Below are 26207 nucleotides of genomic sequence, written 5' to 3' on the forward strand. Positions count from 1 at the left end.
TGTGGGATTATTTGTAGCTTTCACAAATTTTGTTTCAGTGTATACTATACTACCTATTTAATTGGAGAATGCTCTTGAATTTGGGGGCCCAGTTCCCCCACATTTAAATTAAGGATAGTACTTTTGTTGCATAGTTGTTGAGAGGATGCAACAAGAGAATTTATATGAGCCAGATGCTGTGTGCACTTGTAATACCAGCTACTCTGGAGACTGAGGTAAGAGGAGTGCTTCAGCCCAGGAGTTCCAGACTAGCCTGAGCAACACAGTAAGACCCCTGTCTCATAAATAAACAATTAATCTAAAGTAAGTAGCACAGCACTGTCCCTGAAGTAGGTGCTCAGTAATGCTTGTTACTGTGTGCCCAGAGTATACATTTTAAAGATGGAATTGTGAATTAGAGGATAATGTCTTTTCTTGCTTCATTGACATATATCAATGCATTTTTATTTTTGTTTTAATTATTGGGGATATGTTCCTCTTTTTTTTTGAATCAGGAATTGAATTTACAACCCTGTGCTTGCCAGGCAGGTGCTGTGCCACTAAGCTCTATTTCCAGCCCTTCCATTTTTGTTTTATAATTAGAAAAAATTTGAGATCAATACTTGAGTGTCTATCCCAACTACATGTGGTATAACTTAATTTTTTTTTTTGGTCTTTTTTTGACAGGGTGTTGCTATGCAGTTCAGGCTGGCCTTGAGCTCATTTTGTATCCCAGGCTGGCCTCAAATTTACGATGATCTTTCCACTCAGCATCCTGAGTGCTGGGATTACAGGTGTGTGCCATCACACTTGGCTTATTGCTTTTTCTGGTTGTCCTTTGTCTTTTTTTTTTTCTTTTTTCCTTTTTCAGACAGGCTTTCACTATATAGTTCAGGTTAGCCTTAAACTTACTTTGTAGCCCAGGCTGGCCTCATACTCATGACAGTTCTCTTTCCTCAACCTCCTGAGTGCTGGGATTACATGTTTCATTTTTTATTCCTGGTTTTTACAGGAACACAGTAGTTATGTAAGTGGCATAAGCGTGTAGCCTTTTGGGGAGTGGCTTTTTCCTTTTTTTTTTTTTTTTTTCATACTAGGGTTCAAATTCACAACCTCATACTTGCCAGACAGGTGCTGTGCTGTTGAGCTGTATCCTAGCCCAGGATTGGCTTTTTTCACCTAGCATAATTCCCTGGTGATTCATCCAGGTTGTTGACTCTATCAGTAATTATTTTTTTTTTTATTTTTATTTTTTGCAGTATTGGAGATTAAACCTAGAGCTTTCATACTGAGTTACACCTGGCTTTTTAAGAAAAAAAGTCTATCTGGTTTTTAAATCAGATTTTATTGGTACATTTTAATTTTTTTTTTTTTAATCAGTACCAGGGATTGTGTGCTTGCAAGGCAGGCATGCTTATGCCACTGAACTATATCCCCAGCTTTTCTATTGGTACATTTTAGATACACTTAATGATTACATTCATCTTAGAGAATTTGTACTTGTGTGTTATATGACTTGTCTTTTTTCCCATTCCCCTCCATTTAGTTCCTTTTCTCTTTCCCATTTAGAAGAGCTGACGAGTTTCCATTTTTCTTATCTCATTGTTTTTACTTTTCCCTTTTTTCTTTTCCTTCCCTCCTTTTTTTTTTTTTTTTTTTGTGGTACCTAGGTCATTCTCGTGACTGTTCGCTTGCAAGGCAGATGCTTGTGCAGCTAAGCTAAATCCCCAGCTCCTCTTCACTCCTTTTTGTTGCCCTTCCCATCTGAACATTCTCTCCCTATTTTGCAATAACTGATAAGCTTTTGGTTCTTTTTTACACTGTTTCTCACACCAGAGAAACAATGGAGTACTTATACATATGTCTGATTTATTTCATCTGGCAATATCGACTCAAGTGCATCCATTTACATAGGAATGTCTCAAGTTTATCCTTCTTTATGGCAGAGCAGTACTCCATTGTATAAAAAACCCCCACATATTCCTTACCTATTCCTCAGTTGATGGGCATATGAGCTGTTTGCAAGATTTGGCTATTCTAGAATGTGCCACTACATATGTGTGAGTGCATATATCATTGTGGTATGATGCTTTTAATTCTTTTGGGAAGATCCCTACAAAAGGATAGGTGGGTTAGATAGGACCTCTAGTTCTGGTTTTTTGAGGAATTTCTACACTGACTTCCTCATGGTTGCACAAGTCGTGATTTCATTTTTGGGTAAATACAAGTTTTAAGAACTTCTTCAGGATAGATGTCCAGTAGAGCTGGATCGTATGGTCATGGCGTGTTTTTTTTCTTGATTGTTCATAATGTTGAGGATGGAACCCAGAACCTTACATGTGCTGGGCATACTCTGCTAGTCAGTATACTCCTAGCCCAACATTTTTTTTTTTTTTTTTTTTTTAAATAGGTGTCTGGAGTGAGTGTGGGGGCACACACCTATAATCCCAGCACTTGGTGGGCTGAGGCAGGAGGATCACAGCAAGTTCAAGGCCAACCTGGGCTACAAAGTGAGTTCCAGGCCAGAAACCCTGACTCAAAAAAGACCAAAAAAGAAAAAAGAAAAGGAGAGGTAGGGTTTGACAGTGTAGCTCAGTGTGGAAGGCCCTAGGTTCAGTCTTTAGTACCATTAAAAAAAAAGTGCTGGAGATATAGGTCATTGCTGGCTCAGTGGCACAAACGTCTGCCTTGCAAGCGCGCAGTCAGTCAGATATGAAAGCCTTTATATTCAAACCCCAGTACTGGAAAAACCAGCAAAATCCTATAATTTTTAAATGTTTGCATTTAGGAAATTTAATAAGAGAACTAATAAAATACATACTGATTTGGTCTTAACAATTGGAATAGATTTTATTGCTTGTTGCTGTGTGAAATTACTTAAGTAGTTCTTTTAACATATGTAGTAGCTTTATATAAAATACCATGATTCCTGCTCCCCATTGAATCCATGGCCTTCCCATTGAGCTATATTCCCAGACTTTTTTTTTTTTTTTTAAATTTTGAGGCAGAGTCTCATTAGGAGGCTGAATTGCCCACGCTTGGTTTAAATTTTTAGTCCTCCCACTTCAGTTTTGCAGTGTTGGGATTGTTGGTGTAGGTCCATATCCAGCTCCTTAATAGGCTTTTAGATTGCTGGAAGGAGAAAATCTGTTTTGGTGGTTGAACAACTATATTTACATATTAGATTAAATTAAAAATAATTACTGGTTATATGATATCCCCTCATATACCAGCAAGAAGCTGAAGGTAACACTCCTTTGTAAATTGTGAGGGATGTATTCCCAATGTCATTTCTAATTTCTCTTGATGCTGTAATTGGAGCTGGTGGGGCTCCCTGATGAAAGTACGTGATACATCAGTAATAATAATAGACATTAGTACCATACTAGTAATTATCATTGGAATTTTACATCAAAGTATTTCCTTTTTAAACATTTTTTTTGGTCTTTTTCCTTTTTATCGGTATCAGGGATCGAACTCAGGACTGCCTGCTTTACAAGGCAGGCGCTTACACTGCTGAGCTAAATCCCCAGCTCCCTTTTTTAAACATTTTTATGGCAAGGTGACAGTGTATAGTTATATAGAGACATTTATCTCTTTTTTTGCAGTATTGGGAATTGAACTCAGGGTCTTGCATGTCTGACTACTGAGCTATATCTACACGCTATTACTGATTGTTTTGTTTTGTTTTGTTTGTACCCGGAATTGAATTTAAGACCTCGCATTTGCCAGGCTGGCGCTGCCACTTGGCTATAACTGTTTTTTAAAAAAATTTTAATCCTTTAATTTTAATCCAGTTATATCCTTGGCTATAACTGTTTTTTTAAAAAAAAATTTTAGCTATTCTACCTGGATGTGGTGGTATATATGTGTACTCTCAGTTGTCAAGAGACTGAGGCAGGAGTATCACTGTGAGTTTAAGCCCAGCTTAGGCTCAAGTAGTGAGTTTAAGGTAAGGCTAAACTCTACATAGTTTCAGGACTCTCCACTCTCAATTTTTTAAAAAGTACCCTAGCAAAGGTTTTTAATTTTTTTTTCTTTTGTTGGTATTGGCAGTTGAACCTAATGTCTTCACATTGAACTACATCCTCAGCCTTTAATTATTTTAAAAATTTTAATTCTGTGTTTAGATTTTTTTTTGTCTTTTTCCTTTTGATTGGTACCAGGGATCGAACTCACGACTGCCTGCTTGCAAGGCAGGTGCTTATGCCACTGAGCTAAATTCCGAGCCCCCAAAATTTTATTTTTTTTAATTTTTTTTTTTTTGGTCTTTTTTCGTTTTTATCGGTACCAGGGATCGAACTCACGACTGCCTGCTTGCAAGGCAGGCGCTTATGCCGCTGAGCTAAATCCCCAGCCCCAAGCCCCCCAAATTTTAATTCTATTGGTTTTTTGACATAGGAACTTGCTAGGTAGTTAAGGGTGGCCTTGAACATACTATGTAGGCCAGGCTGGCCTCAAACTTGTGATCCCCCTGCTTTGGGCTCCTGAGTGTTGGGGTTATAGGTGTGCATTACAACTCTAAGTTTAGCCCTTTTTCATTTTAGACAGCCTTGCTAAGTGACTTAAATTGTCTTGACTGGGCTAGAATTTGGGATCCTCATGCCATAAACACCTAGAGCACTGGGCTTACAGGTATGCATCATTACATTTAACTAGTTAATTTTTGTAAGTAATCTGAGATGAGGGTCCAGCTTTATCATTTTGGTTATGGTTATCCATTTGTCTCAGCACTATTTGTTGAAAAGGTTACAATTTATTTATTTGGAGATGAATCTCCTGTTTAGTGCAGATTGGTCTTTAACCCACTGAGATCCTCCTGCCTCACCCTCGTGTGTGCTGGGAATACAGGTGTACACTACCATGTATTTTTTGGTTTTTGAGATATAGTCTTGCTGTATAGTTCAGACTGGTCTTGAACTTACTATGTAGCCCAGGCTGACCTTGAATTTGAGGCAATCCTCCTTTATCTTCAAGTACTAGGAATACAAGCATGCATATCACCATGTCTGGCCTAACGGTATGGTTTGGTGTGTGAATTTTTCATCACCATGCTCAGCAAAAAGACTAGTTTTTTTTCATGATAGTATTTTTGAGACAATTCTCACTATGTAGTACTGACCTTGAAATTGCAGTGTAGCCTAGGCTGGCTTCCATATGGGGAACCTCTTGCTTTCATTTTCCACACATTGGGATTATGCATGGGTACTACCTTACCTTCCTCCCAACTTTTGATACCCTCTTTGAAAAAATACATGTGATGAACTACAAAGTAAGGTCAAGGCCTGTCTGAACTATAGTGAGGCCCTGTCTCAGAAAAGAAAAAAAAAAAATGTTTTTTGAGACAGGATCTTACTGTATAGTCCAGGCTGGCCTTGAACACATTATGTAGTTGAATGCAATCCTTGAGCTTGCAATCCTCCTGCTTGAGTCTCCAGAGTGTGTTTGGATTATAGATGTGTGTCACCACACTAGCCAAAAAAGTATGATTTTAATCAGAATTTTTCTTATGTACCCTTTATGAGATTTAGGGAGTACCTTTCTAAGTTTGTTCAGGACTGTATTTTTATTATGAAAATAATTAGATTTTATTCCATGTTTTTCATCTGTTGAGCTGATGATAGCATTTTTCCCTCTTGTGGTGCCAGGCACCAAACTCAGGCCTTGTACATACTAGGCAAGTACTCTACCACTGAGCTATACACCCAGTCCCTCAACCTCAAGTTCAGTCTGTAAAATGTTTTGAAAATTAAATCCTAGCACAGTGCATGGTACATGATGGGTATTTGCTGCTGCTGTTAATATTGAGAACATATGCTAGGTGGCTGGGCTCTTTGTACTAAGTGCATAATAAGTATTATCTTAGTCAACCCTCAGAACAACCTATGAGTTGCTAGTTATAGTCATCATTACAGGTTTACACATTAGGAAATTGTTACTACTTAGGGAGATTAAGTGATTGCCCAAGTGATGGTGCAGCTATTCCAGTGAAGGCCATCTGCTTTCAGAACATCTGTCATCTGCTCTGCGGCCTCTCCTGTTGCAAAAGAGTAATTTACGAACAATGTTCACTACAAAATGTATTTTTAGTGAATGCTTGTTGTAAATGGAAGATTAAAATGAGAAAATTTTTTCTTTGCTTTTTTTTGGTCTGTGTATAAATTTGGCATCAAAACAAGAATAGAAAAGCAAGTGTTCCTGCGTCTGGCTTCTGGTATCTATCAAAACCAAATGTAAATCCATTTATTTATTTATTTATTTATTTGAGACAAGATCTTGCTGTGTAGTTCAGGCTGGCCTTAAACTTAGTGTGTAGCTCAGGCTAGCCTTGAACTCATAGCAGTCCTTTTGCCTCAATCTCTTGAGTGGAATGCTTAGGTTACAGGTGTGGGCCACCATGCCCAGCATGTAAATTCTGTCTACTATGAGAATTTACTTTATTTATTTATTTAGTCTTTTTGAGATAGGGTGTCATTATGTAGTTCAGGCTGGCCGTGGGCTCACTTTGTATCCCAGGCTGGTTTTTTTTTTTTTTGTCTTTTTCATTTTTATCCGTACCGGGGATCGAACTCAGGACTGCCTGCTTGCAAGGCAGGCGCTTATGCCGCTGAGCTAAATCCCCAGCCCCTACCCAGGCTGGTTTTAAACTTGGAATAATCCTGTCTCAGGCTCATGAGTGTTGAGGTTTACTGGAGTGCAGCACCATGCCCATCTGAGAATTTACTTTTGTTTGATGTCTGAGTTACAGCTAAGTTACTAACAACCACAGTGTAAATGTATCTGCCAACTAATAATCTTTCAGTTTATCGGGAATAAATGTTCCCCCCACAAGAAAAAAGAAATGAATGATCTTTTTACGAAATATACTGACCTTGAACCTGCTGCATACTGACCTCGAATTTACAGCAATCCTTTTGCTTCTGCCTCCCAAATGCTAGGATTACAGGTGTGTGCCATCATGCCTGGTTCTAGACTGGTTTTTATAACTTGTGATAAAATTTAATTTAAATATTCACATACACCCTGCTCCTCCCGCCCTTTTGCTGTTCTGGGGATTGAACCCAGGTTTTACACATGCTAGGCAAGTTTCGTGCCACTGATTTATACCTCCAGTCTCCCTCCCTCTTTCTTTTTTTGTTTCTGTGTTTTTGGAGGCTCTCACTGTGTAATCTATTGTGCCCTTGGATTTGCTACTGTTTGACTTGTGATCCTCCAATTTGGCCCAATACTTTAGTTACAAGTCTATACTGCCCCTAGTGCCTTGTTGTTGGTTTAAAATTATCCTTTTTAAATTTATTTTACAGTACTAGGGATTGAACCCATAACCTTCAAACTGAACTAACTACATCTCCAGGCCTTTTTTCCCCGATTTTTTATTTCTGTCTCAGTTTCTTGTTTTCCTTAAGATAAGATTTTGCATAATCCCAGCACTCAGGAGGCTGAAGTGAAGGATTGTTCCATGTTCAGGGCCACCCTGGGCTATATAGTGAGCTCAGGGACAGCCTAAAAAATGAGACCCTGTCTCAGAAAACAACAACAACAAAAAAGATCTTGCTAAGTGACCCAGCTGCCTCAGCTTCTCGAGAACCTAATAGTGAAAGCGAGTGCTATCATGTCTGGAAATATTTATCATTTTAAAGTGTACAATTCAGTGGTATTTCTTTTACATATAAGTTGTGCAACCATTACTGTTTTCTCATTCTAAAAGATTTTTATCGGGGCTGGGGATTTAGCTCAGCGGCATAAGCACCTGCCTTGCAAGCAGGCAGTCGTGAGTTCGGTCCCCGGTACCGATAAAAACGAAAAAGACAAAAAAAAAAAAAATAAAATAAAATAAAAAAAATAAAAGATTTTTATCACCTCAAAAAAGAAATCATTAGTGATAATGCATTCTTTTTTTTTGTGATAATGCATTCTTAAAATTCTAGAACTCTTGGCGGGTGAGGTAGAAGATTTCCAAGTTCTAGCCCAGCTGGGGCAACTTAGTGACTTAGAGAGACTCTACCCTGTCTCAAAAAAATCAAAACAAAACCTTTTCCAGTAAGTAGGTCCTTCCTGACTCTGTCTCTGTCTCTCTGGTGGTACTGTCAATTGAACCCAGGTCCTTTGTGCTTTGCATGGAACTACATTCCTAGCCTGTAAAAAAATTTTTTTTTTTCTTTTTTGAGGCAGGATTTCACTATGTAGCCCAGGCTGGCCTTGTACTCACTATATAGCCCAGGCTGGCCATGAACTCATGATGATCCTTGTGCCTCAGCTTCCCAACTTCTGGGATTACAGGTATGCAATCATACCTGGAAATTTTTCTTTTGTGAGACAGGGCCTCACTTGAGTAGTTCATGTTAGACTTGAATTCACCGTGTAGCCCTGACTGGCTTCAAACTTGCAGTGATTCTCCTGCCCCAGCCCCACCTTTTTAAAGTTCGGGGAGTCAGGGTCTTAATATATGTTTAAGTTGCCTGTGCTGGACAGGAATTTGTGATCTTACCTTAGTCTCCTGTAGTAGGATTGCAGACATGTGCCACCAAACCTGGTTTCTTTTTTTAAAATTTATTTTGAGACAAGCCTCTTTAAATTGGCAAAACTCTTAACTTGCAATCCTCCTGACTCAGCCTCTAGTGTGTTGGGATTCTATGTATTGCCATCACACTCTGTTATAATTTGGTTTTTGGATTAACTACCGAACAGCTTTTTCTGTTTAATAGGAAGGATGTTTATTGGTAGACTGTTTACTTAAGTAAATATTTTGGTTAACATTTCTTACTGCCCTTCTTGATTCTTGGAAAAGAAAATAAAAAGTTCTGTGCCGTCATGGCATTTTTTGTGTAATGATGATTATTTTTGCGTTTCGTAGTTATCACTAAATTTACAATTTGAGGTTTTGGATTAGATTGTCTTTATTTTGTATCTTGGGGCTTCACACAATTCCTGAAGAATATATAAGGAATATTTGCAGGGAGAATGAAGGAGTAGTCTGTGAGATAAATAAATACCTAAGTAATTTCTTGTATCTTGATTGTTCTCCAGAAAGAAAAGTGAAATTGTATTTTAGAAATATAGATTGAAAATATGTAGGGACTTGCCTATGAACAGATCGATTGGAGAAAGTTATATAATAGAAACTGTGGTACAAAATAGTTACCTGATTTTTAAGTCATGAAATTATAGCTTATCCTTATTTATTATTTTATTACTTTGGGAAAATGTGGCCACAATGGTGAAGGTTAATATTTTGTAACTAAAGTAGTGAGTAGCTAAAAATTTTGATAGCATATGTGAGAAAATCAACATTTTGAAAGTCTTCTTAGAGGTTATTCTTCAGAGGACAAGTAGCTTTCGAGCTGGCTAGCTTGCTTGTTTGCTTTTCTTTTTTTCTTCCTTCCCTATCTTTCTCTCTACCTCTGTTCATCCTTTTCTCCTTTTCTTGCCCTCCTTCTTTTTCTCTTTCCTTCTCTCCTTCTGCTGAAGATGAAAACCAGAACCACACAGTTGCTAGGCAAGTGCTCTATCAGTGGAATACAAGGTGTGATTGAAAAATTGAGCAAATGTTTAAAAACATTTTAAACTTATATTACAGTAAAAGACACATTGCCATTCATTCTCCTCAGAATACTCCCCCTTGCTTTGAACACACTTCCTTCATTGCTCTTGGCACTTTCTGAAGTAGTTTTGGAAGTCCTTTTTTGTATCTTCAGTGTGTTATTTATTGTGGGTGCCTCCATGTCCTGAATCTAAAATGTTGACCTTTTATAGTCATTTTGATGTTAGTAAAGAGCCAGAAATCTGGTTGCCAATTTGGTGAATAAGGTGGGTGAGGACTTTTTTTTTTTTTTGAGACAGGGTCTTATTATGTAGTCTGTGCTGGCCTTGAACTTACTATGTAGCCTGGGCTGGCCTTGAACTCTATAGTTCTGGTGATCCTACTACTTTAGCCCTTCTGAATGCTAGGATTATAGGCATGTGCTACCACATCTGACCTGACCAAGATTATTAGTTTTTACAGTTGAATAACCAGTGTATAGTTTATATTTTACTAGAAATGTTTAAAATCAGCTTTTCATTTTGTGGTGCTAGGGATTGAACCTAGAGCATTTTTTTTTTGGTCATTTTGAGATGGTTTCACTATTCAATTGAGGCTGGCCTTGAACTCACTTTTTATCCCATGCTGGCCTCAAACTCACAGTGATCATCCTTCTTTATATTCCCCAAAACTGGGATTACAGGTGTGTATTACCATGCCCAGCCCAGAACTCAGGGCTTTTGCACTAAGCTACATTCTTAGCTTTTTTTTCAGTTTTTTTTTTTTTTTTTATTAGCCAGTCTTTCTCTTGAATAGTACACAGCAGTACCATTGTAGTATTTTTGATCATACCTTGGGAAAACACAGAAGAGAATGCTGAGTTGCTTCACAAAGTGGCAAAGACAATGGGATAAGTGCATTCAAAGTGTGTGTGTACATGTGTGTAGTTGATGCTTTGACGGGGTTTAATGGTAGTGTGTCTTTAGTAGTATAAATTTTTAAAATGTAAATATCCATTCCCAGTCCTGTGTTCCAGCTTGTTCTTTAATATCTGGTACATTTATTTAAAGCACTTGGAAAGTGATACCTTGTGTGGCATCTAAAATAATAACATTCAGGGGCATGGTGTCACATGCCTATAATCCCAGCACTTGGGAGGCTGAGGTAGAATTGTTGCAAGTTCAATACCAGCCTGGGTTACAAAATGAGTTCAGGGCCAGCCTGAAATGCATAATGAGACTCTGTCCCAAAAAGAACAAAAGATTTCTGCAATGGCAAGTGTTATGTCCTGTTTACATTTTATAGCAAAAGTATATTTGTTATATAAATATTAATGTGAGGATATTTTACATTTTCATACCAATGATTTGAAGCTCTGTGTTTTGAAATTGAAAGATTAAAAATCAAAATATTAGCTGGGTGAGGTGGTGCATTCCTGTAATCCCAGCACTTGGGAGGCCAAGGCAGGTAGATCTCGGCAAGTTTGAGGCCAGCCTGGGTCACACAGTGAGTTCAAGGCCAGCCTGAAATACATAGTGAAACTCTATCAAAAAAAAAAAAAAGAAAAGAAAAATATTAATTTTCTTTTTTTTGGTAAGTATTAATTTTCACAGTTGTATAGCCAGCATATAATTTGCATTTACCAGTTAAAGAAATGTTTAAAATAATATTTTTAATTTTAATTTTTTTAAAAGCTGTTCTGGGGATTGAATCCAGGGCCTTTACACTGATCTATAGTCCTGGCTTTTTTCAATTTTCAATTTTGAGACAGATTTCACTTAAGTCCCTGAGTTGCCTGTGCTGAATTTGAACTTTTTTTTTTTTTCGAACTTCAACTTCTAATCCTCTTGCATTTGTTTCCCAGAGTGAAAATTAGCTTTTGTCATAACTTTTTCTTAAAAAAAAGTTTTTTTGTGTGGTATTGGGGATGGACCTTAGGATTTTGTGCATGCTAGGTAAGTATTCTTCCACTGTGCTACATCCTAATCCTTTTTTTCTTTCTGGTTTTTGAGATAGGGTTTCACTGTGTTGTTCAGGCTGCCTTTGAAGTCTGTGATCCTTCTGCCTCAGCGTTCTAAATTCTGGAATCACAGGTGTGTGTCACCATGTCCAGCTCATTTCTTATTACTGCAGTAAAATCTAGAAACACTCAGCTGGGTGCAGTGGCACACACCTGTAATCCCAGCATTTGGGAGGTTGAGGCAGGAGGATCATTGCAAGACCATCCTGGGCTACAAAGTGAGCAAGGCCAGCCTGAACTGCATAGTGTGAGACCTTGTCTCAAAAAGACCAAAAAAAAAAAAAAGAAAGAAACACTCATTCCTTTGTGTTGGAAGAGCTTGTAGCAATTTTATTTTGTGTTTTTCAGAATAGTCTTTATTATGGGCCAAGGGTTTAGCTCAGTGGCATAAGCGCCTGCCTAGCAAGCACTAAAAGAGGTCATGAATCTGATCCCTGGTCCCCCCCCCCCCCGCGCCCCCCCTCCCCCGCCCCAGTGCGCACCCGCCCAAAAAAGCTTTTATTAGTTACTAAACAACTTTTTTTTTCTTTTTGAGACAGAGTCTTGCTGTGTATTCCAGGCTGGTCTTGAACTCACTCTGTAGCCCAGGCTGGCCTCGAATTCACCTCAGTTCTCTTGCCTTAGCTTCCCTATGTGCTGGGATTATAGACCTGAGCCACCATACCTGGTGGACTTAACAATTTTTTAATTGCAAGTCTTAGTCCAGCACCCTGGTCTAAATTTAGAAATGCATCATGGTGATAAATACCCAGACTTTAGAGATCAGCTAGAATTGAAGTCATGAGTTAATAGTGTCCCCCTGTGAAGTTTGTTTTGGAATTTTTAAATCATAAATGGCAGGTAATACCCAACTAAAAGAATTTCTTTTTTCCTTCCCTCCCCTCCTGTTCATTCTCATACTGGGGATTGAAACCAAACCTTTTGCAATACACTGCATTCCCAGTTGTTTTCTTGAGACAGGGCCTTGCTAAGTTACTGATTAGGCTCAAACATAGATCCTCCTGTGTCAGCCCCCATAGCCCTCAAATTATATCTGTCCCCTCTGTTCTTCCCAACCTCGCTGTGGCATCAAATTCATGTTAATCCTCCTGTCTCAGCCTCACAAGTGCTGAGATTAGAGGTGGGTGCTACCATGCGGACTGACCTTCCAAATGGATACATATCACTGGTTAGTTTTTTAAATTTTTATCTTTTTGAGGCAGGGTCTCACTATGGAGTTCAGGATGGCCTTGAGCTCATCTTGTAACCCAGGCTTGTCTTGAACTCATAACAATTCTCCTACCTCAGCCTCTTGAGCACTGAGATTACAGGTGTGCGCCACCATGCTCACCTTAGTAATCAGATTAGCAGAGATTTGACTCTTAGATTTAAGTTTGTATGCGTTTTTTTTTTTTTTTTTGTGATATTAGTTTGGTATTTGATCCATTTATAAAGGTTATATTTTTTCACCAGGAATTTGGATACAGAATTTTTATAAATCTCAACAGTTTTATCTTTGAGAATCTTTTTTTTTTTTTTTTGTTTTGGTCTTTTTTGAGACAGGGACTCTATGCAGTTTGGGTAGCCCTTGAGCTCAGTTTGTAGCCCAGGCTGGTCTCGAACTTGTAATGATCTTCCTACCTCAGCCTCCTGAGTGCTGGGATTACAGGTGTGAGCCCAGCTGTTATTTTACCCACTTAAGAAATGTGGGTAAACTATACTATAAACTTTTTATTTATTTATTTTTATCAGTACCGGGGATTGAACTCACGACTGCATACTTGCAAGGCAGGCACTTATGCCACTGAGCTAACTCCCTGGCAAAATGTGGGTAAACTATAGAACACACTTGTTTCTTGATGATTTGTTCCCGGTCCCTGTTAGCATCTGCTATATCTTTTCATTTTTTAAAATATTCTTTATATCTCTTTTCATCTCTTTTTTTTTTTTTTTCTTGACACCACCAAAATAATCTGTTTAAATTTCTGGAATATTTTTAGATTACTCACAACTGGAGGACAAAGTGCCCACTGGCTGTAGTTTTAAATGTGATACTAGTGTGGTGGTGCATGCCTGTAATCTTAGCACTAAGGTGGCAGCTTGGGCTACATAAGCCAGTTCAAGGGTACCTGCACTGCATGGTGAGACTATGTTCAAAAAAAAAAAAAAAAGTGAGACCTTAGTAAATGCTATTGTAGGCTTATGAATTCAGGTTTTCCTTTTATGTAGTCTGTGCTGTTTTACTGCCTATACAATCTTAAGGTGGCCTTATATTTAAAGAATTAAAGAAAAACTAATTTGTTTTATTATTACTATTATTGTGACAAAGTCATTTTTGTGACAAGGTCATGCTGTATAGTTTAGGCTGGGCTTGAACTCAAGGGGATTCTGCTTCCACTTCCTGAGTTTTGAGATTACTGGTACATACCACCTACATCTGGTTGTTTTGTTTTTGAGATAAGTTTCTTGCTATTTTCCCCTTATTATTCTCAAACTCCTAGGTTCAAGTGATCCTTTTGCCTCAGCCTTCTGAGGAGTTGGGAAACTATAGGTGTGATATCCGCTCAGGTTATCATTAATTTTTTTCTTGCTCATTCAGTTATCACTTGGTCAACAAATAATGAGCATTTACAATGTGCTTTGTTTTGAGTGTAAAGAATAAAGTGATGAACAGAACAAGATGGTTCCAACCTATAGGGATCTTATAGGAAAGTGAGTTAAACTTTAAACCAGTAAATTTTCAGTACAATATATAATTGGGTGTCACTTAATAAGAGGCTCTCTGGGAAATGTCATTGTGCAAATTTTATTATTAACACGATTGGAGTGCTTGTGAAGTAGGTAGCTGAGAGACCACTGGTGTACATGTCCTGAAATACCGTTTTATGGCACAAAATTATAATTGAAGTTAAACAGAGGACTAAGCCAGGTATAGTGATGCATGCCTGTAGTCCCAGAATTTGGGAGGCTGAGGCAGGAAGATTACAAATTTGGGTCCTTCCCCGGGAAATTTAGTGAGACCTTGTATCCAAATAAAAACACTGAGGGTTAGTGTAGAACACCCTTAGATTTAGTTCTCAGTGCCTCAAAAACAAAACAGAACACCTAAAATAAATTTCTCTGCTGAACGGTCATTATTTAAACTTGTTTCAAAGCTTCCACCCTGGTCATATTATTTCCTTATAGTAGCACCATTTCAGTATTTTGTTGCCCACTAGTTACCATCTCTACACATTGATTTATCACAAGATTCATAAAGGGATTAAGGCCGGGGATTTAGCTCAGTGGCATAAGCACTTGCCTGGCCAGCTTGAGGTTGTGAGTTCGATCCCCATACCAAAAAAAAAAAAAAAAAAAGCATAAAGGGATTAAGGCCCCATAATATTCCTTGAGCATGTCACCACCATTTAATTTCAATGATAACTTGTTTTTCATAATTTTTTTCAGCTTGGGAAGGAGATCTTTGCTTGTGGTGTCTAGCCCTCAGGCTCAGAGCTCCTTTTTTTTTTTTTGGTTCGGGGAATTGAATTTGTCACACCTGCCAGGCAAGCACTGGGCCACTGAGTTATTATGTGCCCGGCCCCAGAGCTCCTACAAAAAGGTCATCCTGTGCCTGTTCCCTGGGGTGGATTGAATCAGGAGCTTGCTAGTGGTTTATCACTGAGCTATATTCCCAGCCCCTTTTTAAATTTTGAAACAGGCTAGCCTTCAACTTGGGATCCTGTTACCTTTGCCTCTTTTTTTTTTTTAATTTTAAAGAGGGTAAAATTGAACACAACAGAACAAAACAGAACATAAGAAAGCAATGTAAGAGACATAAATTTCAAAGCAAGACAATCTGAGATCTTCTATCTATCAAATTGTTTTCTTCTTTGCCTCTTGAGTAGCTGGAATTATAGGCTACAAATTTTTTAAAAAAATAGCACCATGTCTGTATCTTTTTTTCCCCCTTGTCTATTCTATTTGGTGGATAATACTGTATATATATACATATATATATTTTTTCTTTTTTTTATAGGTACCGGGGAATTGAACTCATGACCATGCACTTGCAAGTCAGACACTTATGCTGCTGAGCTAAATCCCCAGCCCCAATACTATATAATTTTTTTAAGATATAGGCTCACTTTTTAAATTTTTTTTGTATCAGGCTTTGAATCCAGGGCCTCACAGTGAATTTGATAAAGAGTCCTTTGAATCCAGGGCTCACCTACATAGGGTCTCACTATGTAGTTCAGGTTGGCCTTGAACTTACTATATATCTTGCCTCAGCCTCCTGAATGCTAGGTTTATAGGCATGTACCACCAGTTTCACCCCTCTGTGAGATAGTTTTACTAAACTGCTTAGGCTTATTTAGAGCTTGCCATTGGCCTGCCTGAACATGCACTACCCTGCCCCACCCCCCATTACACCTATGAATCATCACTCCCAGGTTTTGTGATTTTTTTTTTTAAAGTTGTTCAGAAAGCTTTAAACTTTTCTTTTCTTTCTTTCTTTTTTTTTTTTACACTACAGAGACAAAGTAAAACTTTAAACTTTTCATGGAACATAGTACCATATTTAGAATTCTATTATCAAATCCTTAATGCCATCCTTAAAATCCTTTACCAACTCAGTGTTTATTTTTCACCTTTATCTATTTCTTAAGATTTTGTCAATATTGAAATATTTAATACATACTGGAATTTTATTTAATACATACTAGGGATTGAATCCAGGTCCTGCCACATAACAGGCAAGGACTCTATCACTGAGCTTACTTTGTAGACTTTTCTGCATCTTTTTAAAATTTTGTTTGTTTGATTGTGGTTTTTGAGGATTTTGCTGTGTAGTTTAGTCTGGCCTTGAACTCAAGGCAGTCCTCCAACTTTAGTCTCCTGGGTCCTGGGATTACTGGCATGAGCCACCACACCCAGCCTACATTTCTGTTTTGAGAAGGTCTCACAAGATTACTCTGGCTCTGTTGGACTTACTGATTATCTTGCCTCAGCCCCAAGTAACTGGGATTAGGATTGTGTGCTACCCAGCTCAGCCACAAAGGAATTTTTTTTTTCACAAAGGAATTTTGCTGCATGCGTTTTTTTTTTCCCAAATGGTTAATTAGCTTTCAAGCATCATTTATTGGATTCTGTTATGCTTTAAATGTTTTATACTGAATTCCACGTGTTGGTGATATACTCTAGATTTTATATCAGTACTTTGAGAATGTTTTGTTAATTCTTCCCCACAGTTCATAGATATTTTGATGGTGTGTGTGATTTCATCACAACCAGGTAACCTCATTTTGTTGATAGGATCTTGCTATCCTAATCTGACCGTGAACTCATAGCAGTTGTCCTGACTGTCTCCCAGTGCGGGATTACACAGGTTTACTATGTAGCCCAGGCCAGGCTGGTCTCTAATTTCAGCTCATTTTGAGTAATGGGATTATAGGTGTGTGCTACTACACCTGATTTGCCTCATTAATTTTTATAACAGCAGAACAGAAAACTAGCTTATAGTATGTGTCATAATTTTTGGTGTTTTTGAGACAGGGTCTTGCTATGCAGTTCAGACTGGCCTTGAGCTCACTTTGTAGATTGGGTGGTCTTGAACTTGCAAAGATCCTCCTGCCTCAGCCTTCCGAGTGCTGGGATTACAGGAATGCACCATCATGCCTGGCTTAGTATGTGTCATAATTTATAACTAGTCCTTAGTGATGAATATTTAGTTGGTTTTCAATGCTGTTGCACCTAGTGATTGTATATATTCTCATTCCATATGAGTATATATGTATGTGTCTACAGGATGAAATACTAATTTAGCAGATAACTTAATAGTTTAACTATAAGTTTATGGATGATGGTGTTTGAGGGTTTTTTTTTTTTTTTGGTTGGTTGGTTTTGTAAACCTAATGGATTCTTTTTTTTTTTGTTTTTTTTTTTGGTCTTTTTCCTTTTTATTGGTACCGGGGATCGAACTCAACGACTGCCTGCTTGCAAGGCAGGTGCTTATGCCGCTGAGCTAAACCCCCAGCCCCTGACCAGTGGATTCTTAGAGCTAAGTTTTTGTTTTTTCTGAGACAGAGAGTCTTGCTATGTAGCTCAGGATGGCCTTGAGCTCACTGCATAGCCCAGGTTGGCCTTCACCTTGTGGCAGTCCTGCCTCAGCCTACAAAGTGCTGAGATTACGGCTGTGAGCTTTTTTTTTTTTAATGGGTATGGGGGATTGAACTCATGACTGTGTGCTTGCAAGGCAGGCACTTATCCTGCTGAACTAAATCCCCAGCCCTAGATTTTGCTTTTTATGAATGAATGAATGAATGAATGAATGAATGAATAAGGGTCAAACCTAGGGCACTGGGTATGCTAGGCAAGTGCTATTGAGCTGCATGCCCTTCCATGGATTCCTAAGTAACTATTAGCTGGACAAAGGAAGAAAGAAGCATAGTATAAATGGAAAAGGAGTCAGGCATAGAGGTGTGATAGCGTGAGAATTATGTGTAACTGTAAAGTGTAAATTGTGAGATGGATGTTGGTGGTAAAAGGCGCTATGTTTGGATGGATAAATAGGAGTTAGGTCAGCAAGGGCCTACCTGATTTGTCATTTTAGGAGTTTGGACCTTGTGCTGTTTCACTAACTCACTGATTCATTATTTTTTGTTTTGTTTTGTTTTGTTTTTTTGAGACAGCGTCTTGCTATGGAGTCTAGGCTGGCCCAGAACTAACTAGTCGAGGCTTGCCTTGAACTGTGTCATCCAGGCTGGTTTTGAACCCCACAGCAAACCTACCACAACCCTCTTGCCTTTCATTTACTGTGGTATTGAGTATTGAGATCAGGACCTCTCCACTGGACTGTATCCCCTTTCCCCCTCAATTTGAATTTGAGACAGGATCCTGCTAGATGTTTAGGCTCAGGTGGGAGTAGAACTTGTATATCTCCTGCATCAGCCTCCCCCATACATGGCATTACATGCCTGTGTCCTGGTTCCCAACTCATTTTTTTATAGCTTCATATGAAGTGATTTTTTTCTTTTTTTTTTTTGAGATAAGGTGTTTCTATGTAGTTCAGCTTGTCCTTGAACTTACTGGGTATCCCAGACTAGCCTTAAATGCATGGTGATCCTCCTGCCTTAGTTAGTGCTGGAATTAAAGGCATGTGCCAATATACTTAGCTAGCTTCAGATGAAATCATATACAAAATTCCAAGTATAGAAGATAGAAAAAGAAAAAGACGAAACTGCTTTGATTCGAGCAGCCATCTTTTCTCATTTTTGGGTGGTGCCTAAGGGTCTCTCTAGAACACTTATCTGAGGAACATAATTTGTAAACTACCTCAGTGGTAGAGTTTGAACAAAATGATTTTGAGAAGTTCAGATGGATTGATTAGCTACACCAATTAATTGTGAAGTACATTACTTTTTTTAGAGGTAGAAATACTGTAACTTGATGTGATATATGGGAAAAAAAGGAAGAGGAAACCAGTTATGTGTAAGGCCATTTTGTCAAGATTAACTGCAGTTACCAAAATGAAGGCTAATATAGATTGTTGATTTTGTCTTTATTGTTTTTTCTTTTGTTTTGTTTTTTGGGACAGGGTCCACCTATGCAGTTCAGGCTGGCCTTGAGGTCACTATGTTGCCCAGGCTGGCCTTGAACTTATGGAGATCCTTCTGCTTCAGTCTCCCAACTCTGGGATTACAGGTGTGTGCCACCATGCCAGTGTTATCTTTGTTGTGATGTAGTAAAAAGAACACAGGCATTAGTTGAACTGACAGCTTGGTTTGTTTCTTGGCTGGTTCATTTCCCACTTAGGAGCTTCATATACTGTGTCTGTAATAAGGGGATTAATACTTGCCTTATTGTCTATGAATATTCCTGATAGTTTCTGCTGCTTTTGTATGTAATGTTTTTTTTTTTTTTGCCATATGAAATTAAATAATATTAAAATATATAGTCTGCACCAAAAATGTATGCAGCTATCACAGGATTAATATAAGTTACCTTTGGGTTACAAGAGGTGCTGTAAATGGTAGCCATTAGCTTCCAGACGTTTATTAGTACAGTAAATGACCGAAGTGTGTGTGTGTGTGTGTGTGTGTGTGTGTGTGTGTATGTATGTATGTATGTATGTATGTGTATATATTTTTTTTGGTGGATTCTCTGTACATAGTATACCAGTTGTATCACATGGGTGAGAATCCCATCTCTTAGATTGGTGTTTTTTTTTTTTTTTGGTACTGGGGATTGAACTAGTAACCTTGTGCTTGGCCAAGCAGGTGCTTAGACCACTGAGCTAAATCCATAGCCCTAGAGTGCTGTATCTTATCTTCCTCTTTTTAAATAAACCCAAGGTTGTAATTTTGACCATTCATTCATGCATATATATATATTTGTCTTTTTGAGACAGTACTTCACTGGGCAGTTTAATACATATATTTGTCTTTTTGAGACAGTACTTCACTGGGCAGTTTAGGCTGGCCTTCAACTACTTTGTAGCCTAGGCTGACTTTGAACTCACAGCATTCCTCCTACTTGGGCCTCCTGGGTGCTGGAATTACAGTTGTGCACCACCAGGCCAGGCTTTGACCACATATTTACTCCCAAGTGTATGATGTGTTTGTTTTCAACCTTTCAATCTTTTATCAGAAGCGATCATGGATGTTTTAACAAATTAGATACCAAAAGCCCCATTCTGTATGTACTGACTCAGTCTTCAATTTTGCCAGTGGGTGGGGAGAATTGAGCATGTGGTGCATTTATTTATTAAAACTTAGCTGATTCCATTGTGCAGCCAGGCTTCACAACCATTGATGTGCTTCCTATAGCATACAGAAATAAATTCCTCAACTGAAGCTGAAGTCAAAGAAAATTAGCTCTAGGCCATAATCAACAATTGTATATAATACAGTGATAAATAAGAATTGGTAGAGGTGTAGCAGGTTCTTAAATGTTGAGAAAATTTTTATAGTTAGGAAGACTATGTAGAATAAAAGTGATTGATGTTAGAATGAACATGGCTCAAGTTATTATTCTTTTTGTTGATGCTGGGGAATGAACCCTTATATACCAACCCTTCCTCCACCCTTTAATTATAGATAGGGTATTTCTAAGTTACTGAATAGCTGAAGCTGGGCTTTAATATACCATCTTCCTGCTTCACTCTCTCAGAGTTCTGGGATTACAGGCAGTGCCACCACACTTGGCTTCTACAATTTTTTTTTGAATTGTGAAGAAAATGCCTCTAGTTTGCGTTAAGATAATGCCCCAAATTAAGAGGCCAAGGAATATCCTGGACTAAAGTTTTAGTCATTCAGTGTTAGTGTAACATACACTAACAATGGTTTTTTGTTGCCTCAGGCCAGGAGATTATAGCCTTTCCTCTCCTGGGGTTATATAGGGTTATACTTGTTCAAGCATGTCCTCTGCACTGTCATCAAACCTGTTTTATAAAGTAGAAAGCCTTACTCTCAAAATAAAATCCTGTTCGAGAGCAGTGTCTTGGCCCTGACATGTTTCTTCTACTCTGAGCATGCTGCCTTACTTTCATGCTTCAGGATGGGTTTCCACTGATAGTCTCCTAGCCCAGCCTTATCTGTGGTCTTTTTTATGCCTTTGACCTATCTATGAGTTGCTATGCTTTTCCAGCTTTTCTTGGACCAGTTTCCTGGTTTTTTTGTGCCTGTTTTTAAGTCTTTAGTTGTTCCCTGCCTTGTTCAGGCTTTCTCTTTGATCTCTTGTTCCCAAGGAATCTAGCCAGTGAATAAGGAGCATTTCTTACTTTATTAATAACAATTAACATTTACTAGGTTATCATTAATTCTTTGGTTGCTGCAGGCTAATATTAATGCCAACACAAGTCTATAATCCCAGCACTTGAGGAGGGTAAGATGGGATCACAAGTTCAAGCTCATCCTGGAAAATTTAGTGATTTAACAAGACCTTACCTCAAAATAAAAACAGCTGGTAATGTGTAGCTCATTGTGAAGGTCCTGGGTTCAGTCACCAGGGATCCACTATCCCTCCACTCTTTTCTGGATTTGCCTCGCTGGGTCTCAGGTCTTCCTTTTGTTTCTTGGCAAATGATAGCTTACTGAGCTAAACTCAGCCTACTAGGTAGAAAGGTTTGTTGATTTTACTTCATTTCTTTTTCCATGATTGGTATGATGAAGTAGTTCTAGTTGCTGGGTTAGCTGCATGTGGTGGTGTATGCCTGTATCTCAACACTTGGGAAGCTGAAGCGGCAGGATTGCCATAAGTTTGATGCAACCTGAACTACACAGTGAGACCTTGTCTCAAAAAACAAAAAACCCAAAAGTCGTTGGTCTCTAATTGTGTTTTTTTTTTTTTTCTTCTGGCACTGATAATTGAACCTTGGATGCTACACATGCTAGACAAGTGCTTACTGCTGAAGTACGTACGTTCTAGGCCCTTTTATTTTGAAACAAAGTCTTGCAGAGTTGCCCAGCCTGCCAACAAATGTTTCACCCTCCTGCCTCATCCTCCTGAAGAGCCGGGATTACAGGACTATTCCACTATTCCTGGCCTAATAGGCTTTTTGTTAAAGGGCACTAGACCCCTAACAGGATCACTGAATTAATTTCATTGTCTGTAGTCATGGATAATAAAATGTGTGCTGCCTGCTGGATATGAGCCCTTTTTATTTTGGAGACAGGTCTTAGGAAGTTGCCCAGGCTGCGTGAGCTCCCTGAGGACATAGTTGTTCCATCTCTGTATTTAGTTATGTATATGCTTTTCAATATGTTTATAAAATGATTAAATAATAAATGCTTAATGTAGCAAAGCGAGAATGAATCCTTCATACTTTTCACCTCAGGAATAATCATTCTTTATCAATATCCAAACTTAGTAAATATTTGAGTAAATGATCTCAGTCTGAGCAATACAGTGAAGTGCCATCTCAAACAAATGAATAGCTAAAAATAAATTCTAACTATTAAGAAGTATTGACATATTGCTCCTCAAGAGTAGGCAGCATTCCAGCGTGGTTAAGACATAGTGGTAAGTTACTTCAAAGAACTTTCTCTTTCTGAGCTATATAGAGAATATGAACAAAAGTTAGGATTTTGGTAAAGTGATTCTAGCAGTTTAAAAAGGATCCTTATCTATTTTTATTTCCCAGGATTTAGTCCTTCGATGTCTTTGTCTGTATCTGTTTTCTTAATGTTTTATTTTGGCCCTGAGGACTCAAAATTTGTAGCTTTAGCATGGATCCTTTGCTACCTAGTACTTGAGTATCATATATTCGTGTGTGTGTGTGTGTGTGTGTGTGTGTGTGTGTATTTATGCATGCATGTGCCTTTTTGGTGATTTCAGTGGGTTGTGAAATTGGAGTTTTTATTTAATGTGAAATTCCAGCAGTTTCTAAAACCTTCTGTACTTCCCAGTTCTGAGGAATGAACCTAGGACCTTTACATTTTATTTTGAGACAGGGTTTTGCTGAATTGCTAAGTTGCCCAGTCAGTCTCAAAAACATCCTTTGCCTTACCCCGCTAAAGTGCTGGGACTATAGGCGTCTTCCACCATGCCCAGCTAATGCTCCCTCCCTCTACTCCCATCTGTACTAGGATTGAACCTTCATATTGAGGTATCTGTCTAGCCTTTGTTTTTTAATTTTATTCTTTTCCTTGGTACTTGGGATTGAATCCAGAGCTTTCACAATAAGCTACATCTCTAGCCCTTTTTTATTTTTAATTTTTAAGATAGATGTAAAGTTGCTACACTAACTGGCACAGAGATGCACACTATCAGCACTCAGTAGGCTGAGGCAGGAGGATCACAGATGAAAGCTAGTCTGGGTTTCATAGTGAGTTAAAAGGGTGAGTCTGAGCTACATGACAATATGCTGCCTGAAAAAATTTTTTTCTTGTGCTACACTGTCAAGGCTGGGCTTGGATTTGCAGTTTCTTGTTTCAACCTTCCAAAGTACTAGGATTATAGGCATGTGTAATGTATCATGCCTGCTGGATGTTGAATTTCTTTCTCTTTCTCTTTTTTCTTGTCTTTTTGAGGCAGGGTCTTCCTATGCAGTTCAGGCTGGCCTTGTGCTTACTTTGTTGCCCAGGCTGGTCTCAAACTTGTAAAGATCCGATCCTCCTGTCTCATTCAGCCTCCCGAGTGCTGGGATTCTAGGCATGTTAACACATGCCAGCTTTTGGATGTTTAATTTTTTTTTTTTTTTTTTTTTTGTATTTTTCCTTTTTATCGGTACTGGGGATCGAACTCACGACTGCCTGCTTGCAAGGCAGGCGCTTATGCCGCTGAGCTAAATCCCCAGCCCCTGGATGTTTAATTTTTGTTGTCATAAATTACTGCTTTAGCCAGGTATGGTTTTTTTTTTTTTTTTTTTTTTTTTAATTTTAAAGAGATAAAAGATAAAAATAGCTTCAAAGCAGGTTAGTAGGACAGTTACAATAATTAATACATTGTGTATTGTTGTCCTCAGTAGTTATTCAAAGTACAACATACAGGCATGGTACCTTGTCCAAACAATACTAGCACAAATATTTTTTTTCAGTGAACTAAGAAAAACTAACTGTATAACGTCTTAACTATTTTGTGTTCACATATATTTTTTCTTTTCCCGTTTTTGTTTCCCCACTGGGAAAATTTGTCTTTTCTTTTAAACAGTTTCTTCCCAGTGTTAGCCAGGTATGGTGGTAGAAATCTGTAGTGCCAGTCACTAAGGAGATTGAGGCAAGAGGATCACAAGTTGTAGGTTTAGCAAGACACTGTCAAAAATACAAAAAAAAAGACGGATGGCTGGGGATGTAGAGGAGTACTTTCATAGCACGTGTGAGGCCTTGGGTTCAATCTCTCATTATTGCAAAGCAAAACCTGCTTTATGTATAACTTTTTACTATTTTACTTCGAATTGTTTCCTTTGAATTAAAATATCAGAAGTGGAATTATTCATTGTCATTTTATGGCTTATAGTAAAGAAAATTTTCCTGGTTTTTAGGATTTACCAAACTGAAGCTGAATTAACTGTAAGGTATTGTGATAGAGTCAGAAGGAAAGATACATTACTATTCTCAATGTGAAACCACTTGTATTTTTTCCTATTAATCACATATTTTATGCTTCTATTAATAATACATTGAATTCTTTTTGTAGTAGTTCTATGAGAAGACAGATCTAATACCAAGTCCTGGATTGATTCTACATACATTTTTTTTTTTTGGTATTGGAATTGAACTTAGGAGCTTGCATTTGCCAGGCATGCATTTATGCTTCTGAGCTATATCCTTGGCCCCTAAATTTTTATTTCATTTTTTCCAGTTTATTTATTTTTTAATATCAAGTATATTTATTAGAAAAGAAAGTTATGAAATAATCCTCATATCTTTCCTTAAGAAATTAAAAGAATAAAACAAAAAAGAATAGAAGAAAATAATAAAGATCAGAATACACAATCCTTTATCAAAATGCCAACATAATTTTTCATAAAGATTAACATTTTGATTCTTACATTTCTGTAAAAATACAGAAGACCCAAAACAGTCTAAACAACTTCGGTAAAGAAGCAAAATTAGAGCTCTAACCCTCCCCAGTTCCATGATTTATCACCAAGTTACACCAATCATGACAAAATGGCATTGATATCAAGATAGACAAACCACCAAAGTACCAATATGTAAGTCCCAAAATAGATACCCACACAACAGATGGTTGATTTCTGGGAAAGAAGCAAAAGCAGTTAAATAGAGGAAGAATTATATCTTCAATAAATACCTAAGAACAACTGGACATCCACATGCAAAAAATCTAAACCTTATAGCACATCAAAAGTTTCTCAAGACATCTAAAATTAAATTCAGAATGGCTTACAGTGGGTCAGTTAAAGTAAGCAAATGTGGCCTGAGTCATTGCCTTGACTGAAGTCTTTTTCTCTAGGACAAAATACATGTTTTTTCTTACAGTTTGTCACACTAATGAACAATATGATGTTTATACATGTGGGACATATTCACTAATAAGTATGTTCTCAAGGCACATCCATTTACCTATAAAAATGCCATTTATCATTCTTTGTGGTTGAGTAGTATTCCACTGTATATAAACACCATACCTTTCTTATCCATTCCTCAGTCGATGGGCATTTAGGTTGTTTACAAGATCTGGGTATTATAAACTGTGCTGCTATAAACATATTTTTGCTATAGTATGATGTTTTTGATTCTTTTAGGAAGCTATCCAGAAGGGGAATAGCTGGGTTGAATGGGATCTCCAATCCTAGTTTCTTGAGGAATCTCCACACTGATTTCCTTAGTGGTAGCACCAGTTTGCATTCCCACCAACAATGGAGAAGAGTTCCTTTTTCTCCACAGCCCCTCTGGTATTTGTTAATTGGTTGATGCTTAATATTAGCCACTCTTTCTTGGGTGAGGTGGAATCTCAGTGTTGTTTTAATTTGTATCTCTCCAAAGGCCAGTGCTGTCAAAATATTTTTTCATGTATTTATTTGCTGTTTGTACTTCATCTGAGGAGTGTGGGTTCAACTCAGCTGTCCATTTTTGAATTGGATCTTTAAATCTGAAAGAACTGATTTTTTTTTTTTTTGAGTCCTTTATACATTCTCAATAGTAATCCTTTACCTGAGGGACAGCTGGCAAACATTTTCTCCCACATTGTGAGTTGTCTTTTCACCCTGTTGGTGGTTTCTCTTGCTGTGCAAAAGCTTTTCAGTAGGATGAGATCCCATTTGTT

General features: G+C 37.9%; 1 protein-coding gene across 20 annotated transcripts in view; it reads left to right on the plus strand.

Annotated features, from left to right (window-relative positions):
• The window catches only part of Nsd1 (nuclear receptor binding SET domain protein 1), a 144044-nt gene that overhangs the window by 12313 nt on the left and 105524 nt on the right, over positions 1-26207 (plus strand). Inside the window, exon 2 of one of the 20 annotated variants that reach the window (XM_063230861.1) lies at positions 19075-19181. The exons of 18 other annotated variants lie outside the window; for them this stretch is intronic. In XM_063230861.1, coding sequence (XP_063086931.1) covers positions 19113-19181 — 69 coding nt within the window. In that variant the 5' untranslated portion in view covers positions 19075-19112. Of the gene's footprint in view, positions 1-4595; positions 4615-19074; positions 19182-26207 lie in introns of those variants that run through there. One more of the 20 variants, XM_063230862.1, reaches the window with a different exon arrangement.

This window comes from Cavia porcellus, unplaced genomic scaffold (genome assembly GCF_034190915.1).
Source record: "Cavia porcellus strain 051 isolate PalLab524CR breed Dunkin Hartley unplaced genomic scaffold, mCavPor4.1 scaffold_19, whole genome shotgun sequence".
Taxonomy (NCBI): Eukaryota; Metazoa; Chordata; class Mammalia; order Rodentia; family Caviidae; genus Cavia; species Cavia porcellus.